At 35.5% G+C, this 22,048-nt stretch overlaps 1 protein-coding gene across 3 annotated transcripts in view; it reads left to right on the top strand.

Moving 5' to 3' along the window:
- The first annotated feature begins 846 nt into the window (after positions 1–846).
- Positions 847–22,048, top strand: part of LOC128683155 (tyrosine-protein phosphatase non-receptor type 61F-like) — a 69,526-nt gene continuing 48,324 nt past the window's right edge. Inside the window, exons 1-9 of one of the 3 annotated variants that reach the window (XM_053768443.1) lie at positions 851–1,272; positions 3,334–3,495; positions 7,076–7,338; positions 10,059–10,284; positions 10,946–11,095; positions 11,793–11,937; positions 12,578–12,710; positions 14,258–14,374; positions 18,218–21,832. In XM_053768443.1, coding sequence (XP_053624418.1) covers positions 1,186–1,272; positions 3,334–3,495; positions 7,076–7,338; positions 10,059–10,284; positions 10,946–11,095; positions 11,793–11,937; positions 12,578–12,710; positions 14,258–14,374; positions 18,218–18,263 — 1,329 coding nt within the window. In that variant the 5' untranslated portion in view covers positions 851–1,185 and the 3' untranslated portion in view covers positions 18,264–21,832. Of the gene's footprint in view, positions 1,273–3,333; positions 3,496–7,075; positions 7,339–10,058; positions 10,285–10,945; positions 11,096–11,792; positions 11,938–12,577; positions 12,711–14,257; positions 14,375–18,217; positions 21,833–22,048 lie in introns of those variants that run through there. The other 2 variants (XM_053768439.2, XM_053768441.2) reach the window with 2 other exon arrangements.

The raw sequence follows: 22,048 nt of genomic DNA on the forward strand, positions 1-22,048 counted from the left end.
TTGGTAGTTTTTCATTTCCAACGTCTGTCAAGAAAAAATGTCATAAATGGCTTCACCAACTTTCCGCAGAGAGGAAATCATCACCGCTGAATATAGAGAGCAGCGACGAGACTTCCGACACACGTTATTCAGTTATAGTATTGTCACCCACTGACTAAAGAGTCGATTTACTTGTCGATATTAAAACCGCCAGACTCATACAGAAATATGTATTACAGTATTACTCCTTACTCCTCCTCCTTACTCCTGAACTGATACTGAACTGCCAGACTCGAGTCATGGGGGAGACGCCACAAAGTTCGTCGTCCGAGAAGAACTTTTCCATGGCAATGATCAGCCCAGGCTCACTTGAAAGTCGTTAAACAGACAGGTGCAAAGATAGTCTAGGTGAGGTATGCTTGACCATTCTCATAACATGTGCCATTGTGACTTCTCCCCCCAATAGTTGGTACATTTGCTCGCCTGTCTCGAGTACCCAAAAACCTGTACTCGGGCTGATTTGACGGCAGCTTCCAATGAGCCATCGAAGTGGCTCTGTTCTGATAAGAATATATTTAGCATTGACAAGTGCGGTATACACTATTAGCTGCGCCGTGTGTGTCATTCCAGGGTATATTTTACCCGTGTACTAAATTTCATAACAATCCGTCCGGTAGATTTTGTGTTAGAGTAATTAAAATACACACATATATAAATAGGTACGTACCCTCAAAAACTTTCGCCATAGATTTAGTAGGTATATGAATTACTGAATCCATGACTTTCGCACATATACATATTAGTAGGATAGTAGTATTTTTTTAATGTGAATGGCAATACTCCACAGTCAGCAATGCATTGCATTCGCGACTACCAACTAAAACTACCTAGGTACCTATCTACCTACTACCTACATACACCTACCAATCTACATTGGACTAGAATACTACTATTTCAATTCAATAGGTACTTATCTACCTACGAGTTCGGCGAATCGTCAGGCGAATCACAATTTGATATCGTCATTTGGTTTCGCTGTTGGATGTATAACGCAACGCTCCTGAAGTGAATCACTTTATTGTCGCCGACAAGTATTCGACTACCTACTCTTTTTGGTAAATAAACCGATCGTAACGCGCGCCGTCACCGCGGCATCCGGCTTTTCGATGATACTTTGTTCCAGTACTCATGTGAAATGATTTCGCCATGAACGAAGACAAAATGAGTTCGAACAGCGTGGAAGCGGAGTATATGGATATCGCCAACAGAAATGCTTGGCCGATAGTCTATCAGGTTGGTGTATATTCGTATGACGCTAAGCATTTTATGCCACGCATTTTATTTATTGTAACTTGCTTTTGTGTTGTTAGTTGTTATTTCAATGTAAGAATGTTAATTAAACGATGCTCTGAATGTGCAATTAGGAATTTGGCCTACTATTTTGATTAGTCGCGCGAATGCTCGATTGTGATAATATGCAAATATTAGGTAACCTGTGTGATGGCTTTTGATTACCTAGGGTAAACTAAGCTAATTTGTATGTGAAATAACAATTATATATTATGAAATCTGGCAACCACTTTCAGTTTCAGCCTGTTGTATATTATAATTATTAGGTACTAGATTATCCAGAAAATATCTAGCTAGAGGCATAGTAAAAAACACAACATTAATTTGTGAAGTTCATGCATAAAATTAATGCATGCAATAAAACTGAAGATTTTTTGCTGGAATGTGACCAGCAAAAAAGCTTAATAATTAAATTCCAAAAGAGATCAACATTACATTGAACAAATCATTGGCTCGGTCCAGATCTGTCTATACATTCTTGAAAGGGGTCATGATGCAAAGGCAGATATAATCCTACTAATATTGTAAATGCAAATTTTTGTGAGGATGTGTAAGTATGTTTGTTTGTTTGTTACTCTTTCATGCAAAATCTACTGGACCAATTGTTATGAAATTTGGTACATGAGTAAAATATAACCTGGAATAACACAGTACTTTTTGTCCCGAAATTCACACGGGAGTGAAGCCTCGGGGTGCAGCTAGTACCAAATAAAATTTAATTTCCCTTTGTGGTCGCATCACACAACTCAAACTTAATAAAAAATAGATTAACATAAAACAAAGTACACATACAAAGAGGTGTATCCCTCATATGTAATGAGGGAAAGTGTTTTTTATTTTAATAATGGCTGATAGATGTGTGTGAAATGGAGAAGGCAATGCCAAACCTCTCCATTAATAGTGCCAATATAGTTGTTGTGTGCATTTCATTTCGCATAATGATCACAACCCTTAATCATAAGGAATACAAATATGAAGAAGAAAATATAAATTATGAAAAATCACATATTATGGGTTACTAACTCAAAAATACTATATTCTGTAACATATAACATTACCTTTAATCTTAAATTACTTGTGAAATCTGTATGTTGAGCTACAAAATACAGTGACAAAGTAAATCACGCAAAGCTGATTCCACATAGTTTGTCATTCTGTCTATCCATGTAACGATAATTTGCATAGGCCCTGGAGCCATGACAGACACTGGTATTAAAGTTAAAAGTTGTAGAGTACCTCTTATGTAAAGAAAAAATTCTCTCACGCTCAATGATCACAACCGCCAACCTCTATCCAACCCCAAAATTAAGGATTTGATCTCGTTTTTTTTTTTTCTTACTATGACATTCTATTCTAAAGCCAACCTAACTTAACGTTATGGTACCAATTTCCCAAACCATGGTACCAAATGTTCCCAGTTCTATTCCCGGCTGACGCCCAAAATTATAAATAAATGTTTATTTAATATGCTAGATTAACAAAAAAACAATATATGCTTTTTAAAAAGACTTTATATATTTTGACGATTTTGCTGTGACTTTACAAACTGCTTTGCATATCACCTGTCAAGGATTTTAAATTGGTAAACATTGTCGTCATCATTTTTCTTGAAGAACAACCGAGATTTTACTATGAATTTCATTCAGGCGAAGCCGCGGGCATAAGCTACTTTATTTATAAATGAAAAACATTTCCATATTTTGAGACAATCCAGACAAACCTATTCTTTGCTTGCTGCTTCAAACTATATATATAAAAGCTTTTATGACATGACTAGCTTTTGGCCGCGGCTTCGCGGCTTCCCAAGGGAACATTTATTTTCCCGGAATGATAGGTACCCTATGTCCTTCTCCGTATTTCAAACAACATATATGCAAAACTTCAAGATTATTGGTTGTGTAGATAAAGCGTGAATAGGTAACTAACAATATTACTTTCGGATTTATAATATAAGTTAGTATTTAATGGTGAATTATAAACAAATTTGTAAATTTATGTTCACAGAAAATAGGCAGAGAATGCCAAACATACCCATACACGTGCACAGAAGCAAAAAAACCTCAGAACAAACCCTTGAATCGCTACCGTGATGTCAACCCCTACGACCACAGCCGCGTCATCCTCCAGCGCTGTGATCATGACTATATCAACGCTAACTTAGTCAAGGTAACTATTATTATACAGGGTTACTGGTATCAAACGCTAATCCTTAAAACACTACTTGGGTAGATCAAAACAAACAACTTTTATTCTACGAATCAACGTGGATCGTAGTTTTGTTTTTTCATATAAAAAAAAAATACAATCTAAATTTGCGATTCTACACATCTTAACTCTATGTAATAGCCAAGCAACACGAGACAGTACAGTAGCTTTATGTAGCGAAATCGAACATAGAGTTAAAGTTTTATAGAAACGACATTAAAAGAAGAAAACTTTTTGTGTTTTTTAAGTTTAGACAAAAGTCTTAGAACCTTATGCGCCTTTGGAAGATTATGCGTTAGATACCAGTAAACCTGTATAACTAGCGGCCCGCCCCGACTTCGCACCAGTGCAATATTATGCACATTAAACATTCCTCTTGAATCACTATTTAAAAAAAAGTATCAAAATCCGTTGCGTAAGCATTCTTAGATTTTATTACTATGTAATGATAATTATTTCCTAGTAACTGTCGTATATGGGTTATCGGTAGTCCCAAATCTGTCCATTTCACCCAGTTGCCCGAGACCGCGTTTATTTGAAGTACGGGTTCACTGGTAACCCTGTGTAGACGGCATTCGATTAAAACTACACCCTTTGCAGTACCTAAGTCTTTGAGATCATCCGCAGATAAAATATCGGAGTCCATGATCTGCCTTCTGGCTGCAGTACATTCGGTTTCAAAGTGAAAGTTGGTTTCCTCTTCTCCCTGGGCAAAATTGATACTCCCTTTGCGGTATCACTGTTATTCAGCTGATAGTGTCTTGTAATAATGCTTTTTAATAGTCTTATATTGTTCATGCTCAATTTAAGTATGAGTTTAGATTTATTGTGCTCTGTAGCTTAGTCAAGGTAAATATCTAAGCTGAAGTCTATTAATGACTTGCGCAATCGTGATCGGTCCTTTCATCCTAGAACCATTTCATCCACTATTTGTGACTTATCCTGGTCCCAAGTCGCCCAGGTTTATCATGGGGGCTTTATAGTGCTCCACCATCGAGATGTGTCTTGGACTGTGCGTTTTGGCGACTCCACTGCAACATTCAGTACAATATAATATTTCTGATATATTTTAGGATAAATAAATCTAAGTTTCCACAAAGCAAATGAAACTATCGGGAGCTTACTATCACCTCTTAATGCGATCCAGTTCAGTACATAAACTGACCAAATTCGTACCATCAATTTAATTGATTTGTGGAAAGAACCAAGTTAACGACTATACTCGTAGATTATCGAAGGCACTTCAAAGGCACCATAGAACTAATGGAACTAATGTCTATTAATGTCTTTAACGCACGGACGCATTGAAGGCATTAAAAGATGAGACAAAAAATACTAAAATGAGCATTTATCATAGTATTTATGTTTTTTTATTGACTCGGCAACTAAATTACACCTATAATATACTAAACTAAGGTACCTACTTCATTAAAATATGTATCGTATAAGCCTGAAAGAGTAAACAAACGGCTCTTTGTATATGAAAATGATTTCGTTCCATCACTTTGTAATGTAATTGCTGTTAAAATCTGCGACGAAATTCACTTATGGGACTAAATGGAAATGCCAGCCAGTAATTGGCTTGTTTTAATTAAGGGTGTGATGGACGCGAATTGCTTAATTGAAACCACATAATGTCCCATAGTATAAAATCGATCTAGCTTAATCTTGTGTTAAGTATTTGTACACTCACAAATTGTATTTCGTGCAATAAAGTTTAAATAAAAATAAAAAATCGTATGACAGGATTCTACAAGCCGATGACACAGAGAAGGTATATAAATCTGTGGCCGAAGAATTGCACGCATACGCGTTATGCATTTACATAACGCGTATGCGTCCATTTCTTAATGCGATTTTTTATTTGACAGCAATTTTTTATGCGGTGATTCTTCGAAATGTTTAATCAAAATCGGTTCAGCCGTTCAAAAGTCGTAGCTAAATTAATATTGAAAGTCGGGGGTTTTTTGATTTGTCTAACAAATAAACTAACGTTAGGAAGAAGAAGAATGTTAACGGTGGAGCTTTTTACAATCGCGGACTGCTGGGCGCTTCATCAATGGAACAAAAAGGATCTATTTAGTCGTCCTATTAATAATGGTGCCCGGGGCAGCCTAGCTCTCAGCTCCACCCCCACCTTGTACACTACTAATTTAATGCTTGTGCAAATCAGACAATGTATAAAATGTTCTATTGGTTCGCAACTTTCTCCTTCGACCTAAAGTTTGGCTTGATCGCAAAAACACATTCTGTTTTGCTATAAGTCCGATCATGGCTCCATCGTTCGCCAAAACAATGATTTTGCCAACGTCCGGATTGACACGGAATATAATATGTTATAAATGATATATGAAACACGGTTCAGTGTGTAACCTAAACTATAAGAGTATATAAATATATTATATAGGTACATACATACGGATATAGGGGAGAGTAAATAAAAATTATAAATATATATTATTATTTTGTATAGATTTTGAGGGAAAACTAGTGTTAATAGAAATTGCATATTTACAGGTCTTGGGGCATAAGGGGGAAGCAACTCGTTGCGCGCATTTATGTTTGAATACCAACTTGTAACTTACTGTGAATAGTGCAATAAGGAGGTCATCCTATTTTATATCCAATAAAGCATTTACAGCACAATCATGCGTCGGACCGTTTGATTCGTCTTAACAATGTCTTCGGTCCACGAGGATGAATTTCATGAGCGTTTTGAACGCCGCCGCGGGACGTCATTAGTGCTTATTAAATTGTATCATACACAGTAATCAATTGAATTATCCTATTCTATAAACAAATACTGGTACAATGTTTATTTTATAAATGTTTAATAAAATAAAAAAATGATTCTTTATTAAAAAAAAAAAAAATGTCGCACGTCCAAAAATCTGTGCAGTACCTAGTTTTTGAGTTTATCGCGAACCTATGTCGCGAACAGACAGACAGTCGCGGCAGAGTGCTTTGTTTTATGATATGTTAGGATTATGTTTTTACAGTTTTCTGTTTGTTTAGTTGAAAACGTTTTATTTGGTCGTAAAGGGTCGTAAAAGTTCGTTGAAAAGGGTCGTATTTTGTTTGGTAGACTAGGTGCCTTGGTCAAGTTTCAAGAGCTTTTGTAACCAGGGTTATGTAATCCTGTTAATTTAGAAATTGATGTGTTAGTTATGTCGGAAGAATGTGGAAATGAAATATTAGTTTGATGCTTGCAGTGTGCTTCCGCCCTAAAATAAGGTCTTGCAAATCTTCCCACTTAATTCGATTCCCGATTGAGTCGAGAAATTTTTCTTCGCCATTGGTGTTGTTGAAAAGCAATTTTTGTTTCTAATACTACAATATGTGTATCAAATTAAAGGACTTTTTTTTTTGTTTTTGCCTGTCATCACTATATTTATATAATTTATTCGCCGACTAAGTGTTACAATGATCTTAAAGTAATTACAATTAGTGCTTATAACTTAGTCACCTTTTACAGGCTTTGCTAATTTCTGCGCCTACTCAATTATGATATTAATAAACATTCACTGTCTCTTTCCAACAGATGGAGAAGGCGAACCGGAAGTACATTCTCACACAGGGCCCACTGGCGTTCACGGTGACCCACTTCTGGTTGATGGTCTGGGAGCAAAATAGCCGTGCTATTCTGATGCTGAACAAGATCATCGAGAAGAACGAGATCAAATGCCACTGGTACTGGCCGCATGGTATCGGGGAACAACACAAGATGGAACTCACAGATGTTCAGATGACCGTTGAGCAGGTCAGCGAAGAGGACTGCAACTATTATTGCACCAGGGTTTTCAGGTTTGTAACTCACAGCTAAGGCGCCGGCCCGATTGTTCCGTTGCGTCGACGTAGCGCGGTCTCCCACTGTGTTATGCTTCGTTGTTATATTGGTCTTCGACGTACGTTGTAACGCCGTACAATTTCTGCTTTGATCTGTCGACGGATGTCGGCTGATGACGGAGCGCAACGGAGCAACGGGGCCTGGCCCTTTTACCTCACAAATACAAATAGAAAACGCTAGAGAAAAGTTTAATTGCCTTCTGTGAAGAAAAGGTTGCGGTGAAATTTGTTGCGCCGCTTCTTCACCTGCGCTTTGGAAGTCGGCTTGAAGACTTATGTATTTTTTTTTTGACGTCAATAAGTAGTGTGTATTATCCTGAGTTGAATAAAGAAGTTTCAAATCGAGTAAATGTAAGAACCGAGTAGGTAATTCTATTATGGAGCCATATTAGAATACCAGGCGCGCTCACGTGCAGGGAACTATTTGTGTGAACGCGTAGACGCAGGCGTCGCGGTTCTCAACGCCTATTGGTCGATTTCACCCTTTTAGGACACTACTCTGATATGAAACAATTTTGTAAAAAATAAAAAAAATTACCCCTAAACCTATCTCAGGAATCACTATATCTATTGATGGAAACCGCATGAAAATTCGTGCAGTAGATTTTTTAGTTTATCGCGAACAGACAGCGACAGACGCGTTAAAGGACTTTGTTTTATAATATGTAAGGATATAATAAAGTGTCTTTTGGAAATAAACTATTCATACATATTGCATTCACTTACTGATAATTTATTTAACGGAGCTCGTACACTATCTTCATTTACAACCACAACAGCTACGAACATGCAAATATAGGACTCGGTATTAATCCGTTCTGCGATCGCCACGGCACGCTCTCTCCTAGCCGAGCTTATAGACCTATGTACCTACTTGTGTGTTTAGTTTAACCTCTGTAAGCACTGAACCGCAAAGTTGACGGAATATTATTTTGTTAGTCTTGAACTTCGTTCAAACTGAGGCGAATCCCGCCCGGACGCGGTACGCGAATTAGCGCGATTCGCTCGCTCGCTTAACCTCCCAAACTGAGGCGAATCCCGCGCGACGTTATATTTGATTTCTCAATAGGAAAACATGTCTTTTGACATCGAAGCTGAGGTTTTGCTGTTATTAGCATTAACTGAAGAAGAATCTCAAGATGTGAAAGAAAAAAAAAATCGGTACACGAGCTGCTCAACGCCTAACATTTGGAGAGTTTCACACTTTAATACACACATTACGTAAAGATACTTATTTAATTACTTACTTTTTGTAAAAATAATCCAAGGTTCAAGTTCAACGGCATTTCCAAAAATCAGCTGCTCGCTATATATATTCGCGTCAATTTGAACACGTACAGATTAGCTGACGCAATCGGTGCGAGCGAATCGCGTCCTGAGTCCCGTGCGGGATTCGCCTGAGTTTGAACGAAGCTTTAGTAGTGTTTCATGGAAGCTATGTTTGGTATAATAAATAATAAATAAAAAATGGTAATAGTAAATTGTGTACCTTTACGTTTAGTCAAATAAATAAATGGTTAAGTATATAAAGCTTAGTTGTCCCGTCAACTGGTCAGCTCGATTTCTCATATAGGCATTTTGTTTGGTTAATCGTGTTCTATATCCATATTTTTTATCAGCACTCGATTATAATCTCAATTTTTTTTTGCGTTCCGTACCCGAAAATGTAAAAAAGAAATGGTTATATAGGATCACTTCGTTTTATATACTTTTTGACCATATACTTTGGTGTACTATTAAAAAAATATATCTTAAGAAACAACAATGGTAATGCCCTTCTGGCATGTTAGGGACCAATACTGTTCAAATGAGTTTCTTTCGGCATTTCTTCTCAGCAGTGGTCGTTCCGAAATATCAACAGTTTCTTGCTTATTAAGTAATTGCTATATAATATTAAATTGAAGGTCTAATTTCTGGATGTGATTAAAATTCGAAGCCGAATCTATTTTTTATACAATTTTATTTTCACTTGTTTTAATCATTATCGACAAATCAAAGAAACCAAATTTGTGTAATTTTTAAAATATATCTTAGAAAATAGACGACAGGGCATAAATTTTCACCAATATCTATTACAAGAAAAAAATACAATTAACATGTAAATAATTAATGATATCAGATACTGTTCTTTAGGAGTATTTTATAGGACTACTGCCAAAAGTCAACAAATTGTTATTTTGTTCGTCGGTGTGCCGCACATTTTAGCATGGATTGTTTTTTCTAGATAATTATGTTTAATAATACTCCAATTGAAGTTTCTAGGAACACAAATTTTTTTTGAACAACTGAAATTTTAACAGTCAATTTAATTCCACAAGCAGTAAAAATAATGAATGATGATTTTATTGCGTTAAACATGGTTCATTATACATAATATACATATTTATTGGTAGATATCACATGGTTATTCATCACTGACATGCAAGAGAACATTTAAGTGTCAATAAAATTTATTAGGAAAGCGGGCGCCTGGGTTTTGATGCTCAATGGCTGAGGTAACCGATAAAACTCAGATAATACATCGATATAAACCGATAAAACAGAATTTAAAATATATATCTATCTATATATTTTTATATATATATACGGACCGTGTCTGTCGTTCCGTCATACGACCATACTCTCGAAAGATGGTAGACATACTAGAATTTATTTCTATTCAATGACACGTCCACCAGAATCTTCGACCAAGTGAGCTCGGAGAGCCGCGAGGTGATCCAGTTCCACTACACCACGTGGCCTGACTTTGGTGTTCCCTCGTCGCCCGACGCCTTCCTGGCGTTCCTCCGCAGGGTGCGGTCCTCGGGATGCTTGGATGCCGCCGTGGGGCCCGCCGTGGTGCACTGCAGCGCCGGCATCGGCCGCTCCGGCACTTTCTGCTTGGTGGACTCCTGCCTTGTCATCGTGAGTATTACCTGGATGGACCTGCTTCATCAGTCACTAATGAAATATATTGTGAACTAATGTGATTATTGTTAGCTATGGCTAATAATAAAAAAAATATGTTTCACAAGTGTTTGATATGTCAAACACTTGTGAAACATAATTTTTAACTCGATATGTTACATATAGACTATCAGATACTTCAGCAGAAATAGGCCATTAAGCAAAAAAAGCGACACGGCCGTACTATCCTTTTCTCTAAGCGATTTAGGCCAATTTCGAACCCCGACAATGATATCGTTATGGCTAAAATTGTTGATTTATTAAGGGCTAAATCTGGTTTTAAGCCATTATGACCTATTTTTATATAAAATAGTACATTGTGAGGATGATGATATAAGCTTTACATAATTCTAAAAAGTAGACACAATTAACTCGGAGAAGAGAAGACGAGTCCAATTCTCTCCGCCACTGTCTGTCCCCGTCTCTCCTTCGATTTGGATGATTGATATCTTTGCAAATTTTTACAAGCTTTTATTTAACTTAAAATGTATGTAAGTATGTTTGTTTGGGCGGAATCTTTAAAAGCAGATATCAATCAACCGATTGAGTTAAAAATTTGTAAACACGTTTAATATGAACTCGAATCACAATGTAGGTATATTGTGATTATCTCTCGCAGATCGAGAATGAAGGTCTGGACACCGTGAACATACAGCAGATTCTTCTGGAAATGCGCCGGTACCGCACCGGGCTGATCCAAACTCCCGACCAGCTGCGGTTCTCGTACCAAGCCATCATCGAGGGAGCGAGGAGGCTGGACCCTAACTGGGTAAGCATTTATAATTCTAACGTACAAAGTTTCCATATTTGGACATTTATTTATTTCATTTTCACACGCCCCTTGACATCTCAACATTAATACCGAATTTAATAATGAAACCAGGCCGAGGGTACAAGTAAAATAAAAAAATTTTGAAGGTTGGTTTTACGACCGGCCATGCATGTCTTGCGTCTACCCTCAGGGAATGCTGTGCATATTAGATGTTAAGGTTGTTTATTCCTTAGTCGCCTTGTGCGACGTCCACGGGAGGATATCATAAATAATAATCTTTCGAGCCACTAAGATTCTGTGTGTGTATATATGTAAATACAATACGCGTCAAGATTTTAAGGTTCGAAATTTAAATGTTTAGTGGTAAAGTCCTTGCCCCTGAACCGAGAGGTCCCGGGTTCGATCCCCGGTCGGCTCAAGATGAAAAATGATCTTCTGATTGGCCCGGGTCTTGGATGTTTATCTATATACGTATTTGTTATAAAATATAGTATCGTTGAATTGGTATCCCATAACACAAGTCTCGAACTTACTTTGGGGCTAGCTCAATCTGTGTGATTGTAGTAATATATTTATTTATTTATTAGAGAGAGAATCTAGTACGAAATCCTCGGTGCGCGGAATCGATTCGCTTGTGCCTGGATTGTTTTTAATAAACAAAATACCACAATCCAAATTGTCTTCCGCCGAACAGAAAGAGACTACTATGGAGGAGAGTATATACTCACCAGTGGCTGCGGATGAGGAGGAAGCCCCTCCCCCGCCCCCGCCCCGCGCGGAGAGCCTCACCCGCGCCCCCGCCCGCCCCCTGCCTGCTATACCGGCCAGCACGTCGCTTGGTAAGTTTATACAACCAATTGCTTTAGCTTGCAGCGAGAACAGCTATTTTTCTGTGTTGAAAGGTACCCGAATGTCCTTCTCCGTACGAATTAAACGTATGCAAAACATTTTAAGAATAAATTGAAAAAATGGTTACTTGACCAATGTTTCTATGACTTGGAAGAATTTTTTGCCACGAAATAGTCATAATTTTGTTTTAATAATTTTAATTATTGTTTTTACATAAATTTACATGCGATCTTGATGGCGAAACATGTTGGTCCTTGTTTTATCTGTTACATCTTTTATCATGTTTCATGTAAATAAATAATTTCAATGCACAACAGAAAACTTGAATATTAATATTCAAGTTTTCACTTCTGCCGGCACTCCCGGAGTGCAACCCGGTTTTTTTGTGGACATCTAAATGCAGTTGTAGCGTGCTGTTCCGAATAATAAGATTGTCACACGTCTTACTAGATTTAATAACGCAGAACGACTGAAAAATAATATGGTACAAAACACATCATCGATTACATATTAGACGAGTGCCTTATAGTCCTCCTAAACTGGGACAATTTCACCAAGTTCCCACGGGCGTTTCCCCAATAATCGTGGGCTTATAATTTCTCGGTGTATAATATAGTATATAATTTGCAGGCAACATGCATCAGTACACGCGCGAATCGACCTCATCGGACGAAAGCCCGCCGACGCCGCCGGCGCGCGACTCCACATCCGCCTCCTCAGCTGATGACGAGGATGACGAGCCAGCCACACAACCCGCCGAGAGGTGAGATAGCTTTATAGTAACACTAGCGGGCAGTCCCTTCGCTTCGCTCGGGCAAAAAACATAATAATAACCTTACTCCGGGAATCACAATATCTATTGGTGAAAAATGCATGAAAATGCGTGCTTTAGTTTTTGAGCTTATCACGAACAGACAGATGCGGCGGGGTGAATTTTGAACGACAGTTTGAAAGCGGCGTGTAGCGTTTCATTAGTGTCGCATTTTTTTAATAATATTTTTTTTAAAATTAAACATTTATAAAATTAACATTACACCAGTACTTTACTTATTTATAAAATAACATAGGATAATTAAATTGATTACCGTGTATGGTACAATTTAATGAACACTAATGACAGCCCGCGGCGGAGTTCATAACACTCGTGAAATTCACCCGGCAGGGGACTTTGTTTTATGTTCTATGTAAGGATGGTCCAATTCCGAGAGTCTATTTACGTCTTACGCCGATGTACAGTATTTTCATTATATATTATTAGGTACAGTCAACAGCACATCAAGTTACTCTGCATGAATCTACAACGCGATAATAGCGACGTAAAAATTTGCAATGAATGTGCTGTTGACTGTACACTTATGTAATCATCATACCTCACTGTTACAAGTAAGATGTTGTATGTGTTAAGCATAACACTAACTCTTCATAATTGGCTGAATTTGACAAGCGTTTGAACGCGTGTGGCTGACATTTTTTTAAATAATCTTTTTTTTTTTTTAATTTAACACCAGTACTTTACTTATGTTTCAAATAGGATAATTAAATTGATTACTCTGTATGTTACAATTTAATAAACACTAATGAGAGCCCGTGGCGGAGTTCAAAACGCACGTGAAATTCACCCAATTGATGGCCCGTTTCACGACTGTCTGTGTCCGTCTCCTCTGCTAACGGTTAGCCAGCCACACAGAAGGTAACATTGCTATAAAATAAAGGGCCAGTTTTACCATTTTCTGAGTCCGTCCTCTGCCGATGACAAGGATGATGAGCCAGCGCCAAACTTCGCTGAGAGGTAAGATTGCCTGGAACTTGTAAACACCATAATACAGGGTGATTTCTTATACATTGGCATTATTTTATCTACATGCCCAGTCGATGGTACTGAACAACTTTTCATATGGAAGAAACCTTGAAATCGCGAAAAAAAATCAGCTGATCCATACATTTTCCATAAGTTAGGTATTTAATTTTGTATAGAACAGCTGAATTTTTTTTCGCAATTTCGGAGTTATCCTCATACTAAAAGTTGTTCAGAATCATTATCATATATTATACAGAGTGACTTTTAATATTGCCAATGTATTAAAAATCACCCTGTATAAGAAGACTATATAAAGATAAATTGCATGTTAGCCTTCTTATTGGTAATAATTTTGTAATTGACATAAGTGCTTTCATTCGCAATTTTAGCTATGATTGGAAGCTAATTATAGCCCTCGTCCTGTAATGATATATATCCACAAATGGCAAATGTTTGAATATTTGAACCACCGAAAGTACTCTGTTTCAAGACTCGTCATGTTTGTTTTCCAGCGGCGACCAATCAGAATCTGTGCGCCGGCGTCGAACCCGGGACCGCGAGTTAGCCGAGCGGGTCTCAGCCATGAAGCGGCGCGCCCGCGACGCCGAGAAATGGCACGCACTGAAGAGGTCCTTGTATAAACCACTCACAATCACTTTTGGCTTCATACTCGCCGGCATATTCATCTACTCATACGTCAAACATTAGACACACAACGCTGCCTTCGTTTTTTTTTTCAACGGGTTGAGCGAAAACTTCTATGTTTCTTGCGGCCCAATTTCACATTCCCACGCCGTGGACGTCGCATTATATTTTTTGATGTATATTACGGACGTCTTCGCCTACGCATTAAGAAGTTTCGCCTCAACTGTGGTCGCGTCATTTTGACAGCTGTCAAAGTTAGTTTTGACGGTTGGCAAAATGGCGGCTGTCGATATATGTTTAACAGTTTTGTGTTTAACCCGCAACATTTATTAGCATACCCTGCTTAGAATTAAAGATGTGAGCACTGTTTATTTTTTATTGTACTGCATATTTTTATTACTTCAATTAATACTGCTTTATTTTTCGGGGTGTGCTAATGTCGTAATTATCGTGTAGATGTCGAGTTTGACGCGTATTTTTTAGTATTTTTTTGGGGAAATATATCCACCTTGATATTGTATTTCTATCGATGTGATACTCGATACGAGTACTCTTTTTTATTTGACGTTAAGAATAAATGAGTACGCTAAGAAGTTTTGGTCTGTTACTTCTAGTCGATCGCGCCGATTAAAAGTGAGTGAAGGATATAATAGACTTAGGGAAGTTAATATATTTTTATACGTCACATCGATAGGAATTCACTGACACATTTAGTGTTACGAAAACGGAACGTGATATTTAAGGTGGACTTCCGTGCATCGACTGCGATCAGCTGTGATGAGTGGAACACCACGACCTTAACGTTACAGACTGTCAAATGTCAGTCAGGCGATATGGACAATCGATCTTATTTTGTAATTAATTTTGTAAACTAAATAAACGTCTTTCGTGCAACAGATAATTCTTTCAGATATTTCTATCAAGGTCGTAAGTGACTTACGTTGAAATATATCTGATAAATTAACTATCATCAATTATGCGATTTGATTTTTTGCGATATTTTGAGTAGGGGATATAATGATTTCAAATTTGTTATAAAATGGAGAATTAGCCGATTTAAAATATTGTATTTAAAATGTACTGCTCTATATGTTGTTTTAGTTCTTTTGAACATTTAATATACAAATATACCATAACGAAATATCATATTTATTTGATTATACACTTTATTTCCTAATCGAGATTAGAATTATTCAGAAACCGCGAGGTAACCAACGTGAAGTTAATGGAAATTTGTATTTTTTTTATTTTTAAAGAAGATGGTATACATAGTGGTCATGTATCCTGGAGCCTTCGATTTTTTATATAAGTAGACATAAATATAGCGATTACACATTGATATTAGATTTATAATAAAAATTATGGAATAAAAGTAAGTAATAGACAAACTCTATTGCTTACACAAAATACAAAAAAAAAAAAAAAATATCTTTTCATTGCCGTCTTCATATAAAAAACGGTAGAAAATTTTAACACCGCATTCATAATACAATGAAATACAGACTTAAAAAAAATTGGGCCATCCAAAAGATATGTACAATCTTATTGTAGGTTTTTGACGTATTAGTATACGTATATAATAAATAAAGACTTGACGTTTTCTAATTTTGTTATTATATCACAATATTTTACACGATAATAATTAGGGTTGTATATATTTTATAAAAAGATCTCGAAAACTACCGAACAGAATTTCGTGGAGATATCCAGGAAAAATATATCGACATACATCACCGACGAGAAATGTTCGTAGGGTAATTTATGAGGAAAGTTTAGATGTAAGTGAGACATTATATTTCCATACAATAAGAATACCGAAATGGTACATTCCCGATTGTTTAGTCAAATATTCAGACAAATATAAAAATTATACAATGTGAATGAATATGGAATATTTATACTACTTTTACCGATGCTATGAATTTATAATCGAACGAGCGAGATCAAATATAATTTTTCGGCCGTACTCTATACTAAAGCATCTGTAGTATATTTACGATGAGTTACACATTGACTAATTCGCCAAATGAGCATAACTTCACGATAAATGTCTAACTGTATTCAAAATCAGAAGTAAAAGTTTCAATATTTCCGTTTAAATAATAGAAAACTGGTTAAAAACATGTAGAATCTTACTTAGTAGAATCTTATCTTAGTTTCCTATAGTAAGGCTTAGCTAATGGCCCAGCGCATAGGGAAAACTTTATTTAACTACTCACAAAATTTCGTGACTTCTATATTCAGAGATTGCCTACTGGAGATATGGTATATCAAACATTTAAAAATATTTTTCTTGTTATTACGTAATATGAAGTCAATTTACTAATTAGGTGCCTACGTTTACATTTCATAAATTAGAATTTTTATTTCTAAGCGTATATTATTCGTGTACATATATTTTTAAATTATAAAATTAATATCACAGATTTACCTATTCACCATATTGAACAACATCGAATGTACGTTCTGTTAGAAATACAGTTTAAATAAATAAATACAGTTACAATTATGAAAATATATTTTTCTTTATTTTTCGCGTAACCACCGATATAAAAGACAAAATATAATTCAATGTATTTATTTCCCAACATCTGTTCATCCCCACTACATTACCTATTGGATTAGTCACTATAATTTTATACACATACATCGAATTCATGTAATATCTACTTTTGTTTCATTAGGTTTTGGGAAATTATTGGAATACGAGTTTATTTAATAATTATTACACCTGAGGTGTTTACACACTTGTAAATTAGAATTCAATCAATTAATTTAGTTTTTTTTTATATATAAAGTATGTAAGGGAGGTACTTTAGTTTAGTTTTAACTTCAGTACGTAAAATATAATGTGTGATTCGTTCTATTGTCAATAAGGGGTACGCCAATTCTAATTCGTTCATATTCGTAAGAATCCAATACAAATTTCTATAATAAATATGCCAACTTCCAAAAATACCGTCAAGAGCATTAATCACCAAGTTGTGAGCATTGTAATTTTTATACAATCCTATGTATAAATTATTTAACACAATTACATCTCCTTATCAGATTATGATTTCAAGTTTTAAAATTATATATTTTTTTTAAATCCCTAATGTATGTTCTTATTTACACGGCACGACATTGTAGCTATAGCATAGCTGTAGCATGTACTGTAGATTCAAACTAGATTTGGCTTCTGGCGGCTCCTTAAATAGTATGTGTGAGAGCGTGCGTGCAAGTCATATTTAACTTTATCTATCCCAATTAATATAAAAGTCACATTATGTTACCTTTTCACGCTTTATATACTCAACCAATCTAAATATCGCGTACATAGAAGTACGTAAAAGAACATCCCGGGAAAACTGTGTTTTGAGACATTTACGCGGTACAAGACAGCTTTGTAAATTTCCATTATAATAATTATTTTGTATACCATAGATTAAAATATAACTGACATAGACAATTAATTAAATCTATTTAATCGCGTAATGGAACTCTAATTGAAATTTCCGTTCATATTTTTCTATATAAAAAGGTGCTAATCGCTTTTTACTACTGTCGGTATTTCGGTATACTAAATCCGGTCATTCTACATTACAATAAAAAATCGAAACGCACAGTGCACCAAAATTATGTTTACGTACTCATTCCATAGGATGGAACGCCTTATCTTCAAATTTTAACTAACAAATTTTAAGTAAACACAAATAAATATTACTAGATTTCCAATAAATCTTTACACAGATCTTAAAGTTGAACAAAATTTTTCCGGTGATTATTAATGATGCACATTCATGCATTGATTCCCTAAGATTACAGCGGGAGTTTATTAATTTCAGGTTAAAACCGGAGGGCTTACCTCATACAGATTCGTGCGAAGACTGACAATAATAGGTAAATTTAGTATACTTTATATCTTGGACATATCTCGATTAGTTGCAGAAATAAGTAAGTAGGGATGCCGCGTCTGATATATTATAATTACTTTAATATTTCAGTTTTTAGACTTTATTGTCGGGTACACCATTGCGAGCCTTAATATTGTCTACAAAAAAATAATTTATTTTCTAAATTCGTCACGCGGTTGTATTGCGTAGCGTAGGTTTATATGATATGTATTAATGTTTATGTGTTTCTAAATTAAATATACTAGACCTATATATGAGATAATACCTTTTGTTTTGTACTTTCACGTATGTGATCTGTATATTTGTGACTGAAGCAAAAAAATATAGAACTTTTCTATTATTTAGTTCATTGATAACGCTAGTTTGCATTTCTTTTAAAATATCAACGCTTATTAGTTTTTGTGATATGGGTTTTCCTGATTGGATATCTTAACAAGTAAGCACTTACTTGATTGAGCAAAAGATGTAAGTTCGTGATACAAAACTATAAATGTAACATCGTGATATGTAACCATGAAATGTATGGGGGATTTATAAATTTTACTCTCAACGGTAACAGCTCCATTAGAAGAAATTTACGTATGACATGAATGATGGTTGTTAAGGACAAGAGACAGATATATAAAATTAATATGTTTATTCTTTAATCACATTCGGTAATAATTTTTACTGGAAATCAAAAATCGAATGTTATAATTACAAATTATTATTTTTTATTCCTTTCAATTTTGTTTTTAGTTGTTAAAATATCGCGTAGTTCAAGATCGATACAACAAATTTTGTCATTTTTTAGTTTGAATGATTATTTCCTGACTCTTTCATTGATGTGCGAATTTTGTAAATAGAAACAATGTTATTATTGGCGTTGTTATTATATTGTTTATGATTTCTCAATCACGACATAAGACAAGATTTTCTCAAGATTATTTGTTTCTATAATCGTCAATTGATCGTAGTTTCGTATCTGACGTCACGCATATATCACCGCTTCACATGATCACATTTTGTAATTATATTTAAAATATTTATTTTTACTAATTTAAGGTAACATTGATGATTCATTATTCATAAAAAATGACAAAGGCAACCTTACAGGAAGGTATGACTATGTGTCATGCTACAGACGCACATTAAAAAAATGGTTGCCTGTAAAGTCGGTTTTACGGGCGAAGATTTTACGTGACAACGTCTTTTTACGCGCGCGACAGACCGATCATAGTTGAGTGGGAGAGAGACGCAAGGCATTCGGCGGGCCTCTCTCTCGTTCGGTGACTCATCGTAACGTTACCGGGCGTTACACTTTTTCATAAGTGACTCCCAGCCGCAAACTAATTTAAGACGTTGTCACGTCAAAATTAATTTAAAATTTTGTCTGCTGCCCGCCTCAAAGATAGCGCAGATATAGATTTTGTAGAGATTTTAGCTCGCGGTCGCACGCTGTAACTGGCTGAGAGTCATGGTCACGTGTCAACTTACTCGAAGGACGTGGCAAGTACTAAAACTTCCGTCCCTCTTACGCAATTGGCTCAGTTTTGATGATATGAGATATTGAAATTAAAACAGCGCCACGCTACGGCAGCCAGACGTAACTCAACCGAGTGCACAATTACAATTACGAATACGTTTTGAAATAAGACTTCCTAATAAGCTCAACGGCCACGTTTTTTGGCCGTGGCCGTGGCCAACAAAACTTTCTGTTTTGTTTAGAAAAAGTGGCCGTTGAGCTCATAAATGTATCTTCTTATCTAGTATTTGTAATTTGACGGTGATTAATTTCGCCTATTGTTATTTGGACAAGAATTTTGAGGGGCTGTTACATTCTCCTTTGGTCACACACTTAATATCACATATTTCATCTACCTACTGGATAGATATGAGATATATATGTACATACTCAATGATAAATGTCTGCTACGCTGTCAGTGTAAATCTTAGACATACGTTTAGTATTTAGTTTTTTAAAATAACTTTCCATTACATAGATTTTTTTTTACGATACCTTTATTGGGGGACGGCTTAGTTTATGAACTTATAGTAGTAGAAGTGTATACGAATGTAGTGTTATATTATAGATACCTATGTATATTTTGGGAAATTTTTTAATTAAAAAAAATCTATCTTTGTAAACATTAGTGAATTTTTGGCTTGTTTGACGGCATCTTATGAAATGTGGAACTGAAAATTAATTTTTCAAATTTCTTACGAACTTGTTTCTGCAGTCTCAATGTGGGATAGAATGGAAAACAAAACTTGAGTATTTATGAAGTCATTTGTTTTATTATTACCCAGCCAATATAAAATTAATTTTCATTCCGAAATTCATGTTGATTGTGGAATCAAATTAAAATAAACTCATTAATTTCGTAATTCAATAAAGTAACTCCCGGTAGAAGGTATTCATGAAATCCTCACTTTAATGATTATATAATGAGAGGCTCCCTTGACTTCTTATGTGTATGCGCTGTACACGCAGATATCTTGCCACTAATTTGATATTTTAGGTTATCACGACAATGGTCTTTTTAGTTCCCCAGTAAAGGTACTCGCTACACAACATATTTACAGTATTATGTAATACGCATTTCTAGATCTCAGTCTCGCTGGCACTATCAATTTGTTAGATGCATTTTAAGAAAGTTAAATAGGTAACTATTTACCTTGAGATTGCTTTTATATTATTTTTATGTAAGTTTATTACATATATAGTTTGTGATACAACATATTTTAAATTTCCTAAAATGCATAATCCGTTTACAGAACTAACGGGACTTAATTGTAGATCAATTTGATTAACTATATTATACTGTACAAGCCACCAGGTTTAGCTCCTTGTTGGAATTTTGAGGTTGCTAACTGCTATTTCAAGTTATATTCTACTGTCTGTCTGTACTCGTGTATTAAACATCAAAATCCGTCCAGTACATTTCCCAACATTAAGTAACAAACGACATCGTTCATCCAAATATTCGCATGGAAAATATACATTTTTTTTTACAACTAAGCTGTAATATAATGTTAGCGCACCAAGATCGACTTTATGGCCACCGACAGACAGTTCACAATCGCTTACGCTGGATCGCGTTTAATTTTGCACTCTTGGTGTGCGCCGCCCCTAGGTATAAAGTCAAAAGTCGAATGTTATATCAAGCTTCGATCTGCATGCACCAATATATATTTAGATATAATTTTGACCTTTACTGGCACAAGATACTATGAGTGACTAAAATAGATTATAAATTGCAGTCTACTTGGATTTTCATAGACATGATGTAATAAATATATAACAAAGTGTAAAATGAACTGAACATAAGGAGGAAGGATTTTTTTGACTAGCAATGTGTCAGAGTCGGTCATAAAACTAATCTTATGAAAATCCTAGTAAATATTAGGAATGTCACGTGTCCTATGGACATGGAAGAAATGGTTTTGCATTTAGTACCGCTCTTTTTTATAAATAGCCGTACTAATGTTGAAACTAAAATGTATTATGTACGTACTTGATGTAATCCATTGTCCCCAGTATACATAATAAAATGTTTCATTATATTATTGTTTTCTATTTTACCTGTAAACACCCTGAGACGGACTCGTCTGCTTTATATGTATTAAATATATAATGAAAGTAGACTGTGTTCGACAGCTACAATTACATTGTCTCACTTCAACACTGCTGCAATATGAAAAAATAAGTATCTTCTTCATTTTTGTTGATTTGAGTGAGTTTCGCTGCGCACAACAGGACCCGCGAATGTATTTCATATA

Source organism: Plodia interpunctella, chromosome Z (assembly GCF_027563975.2).
Source record: "Plodia interpunctella isolate USDA-ARS_2022_Savannah chromosome Z, ilPloInte3.2, whole genome shotgun sequence".
NCBI classification, from domain to species: domain Eukaryota; kingdom Metazoa; phylum Arthropoda; class Insecta; order Lepidoptera; family Pyralidae; genus Plodia; species Plodia interpunctella.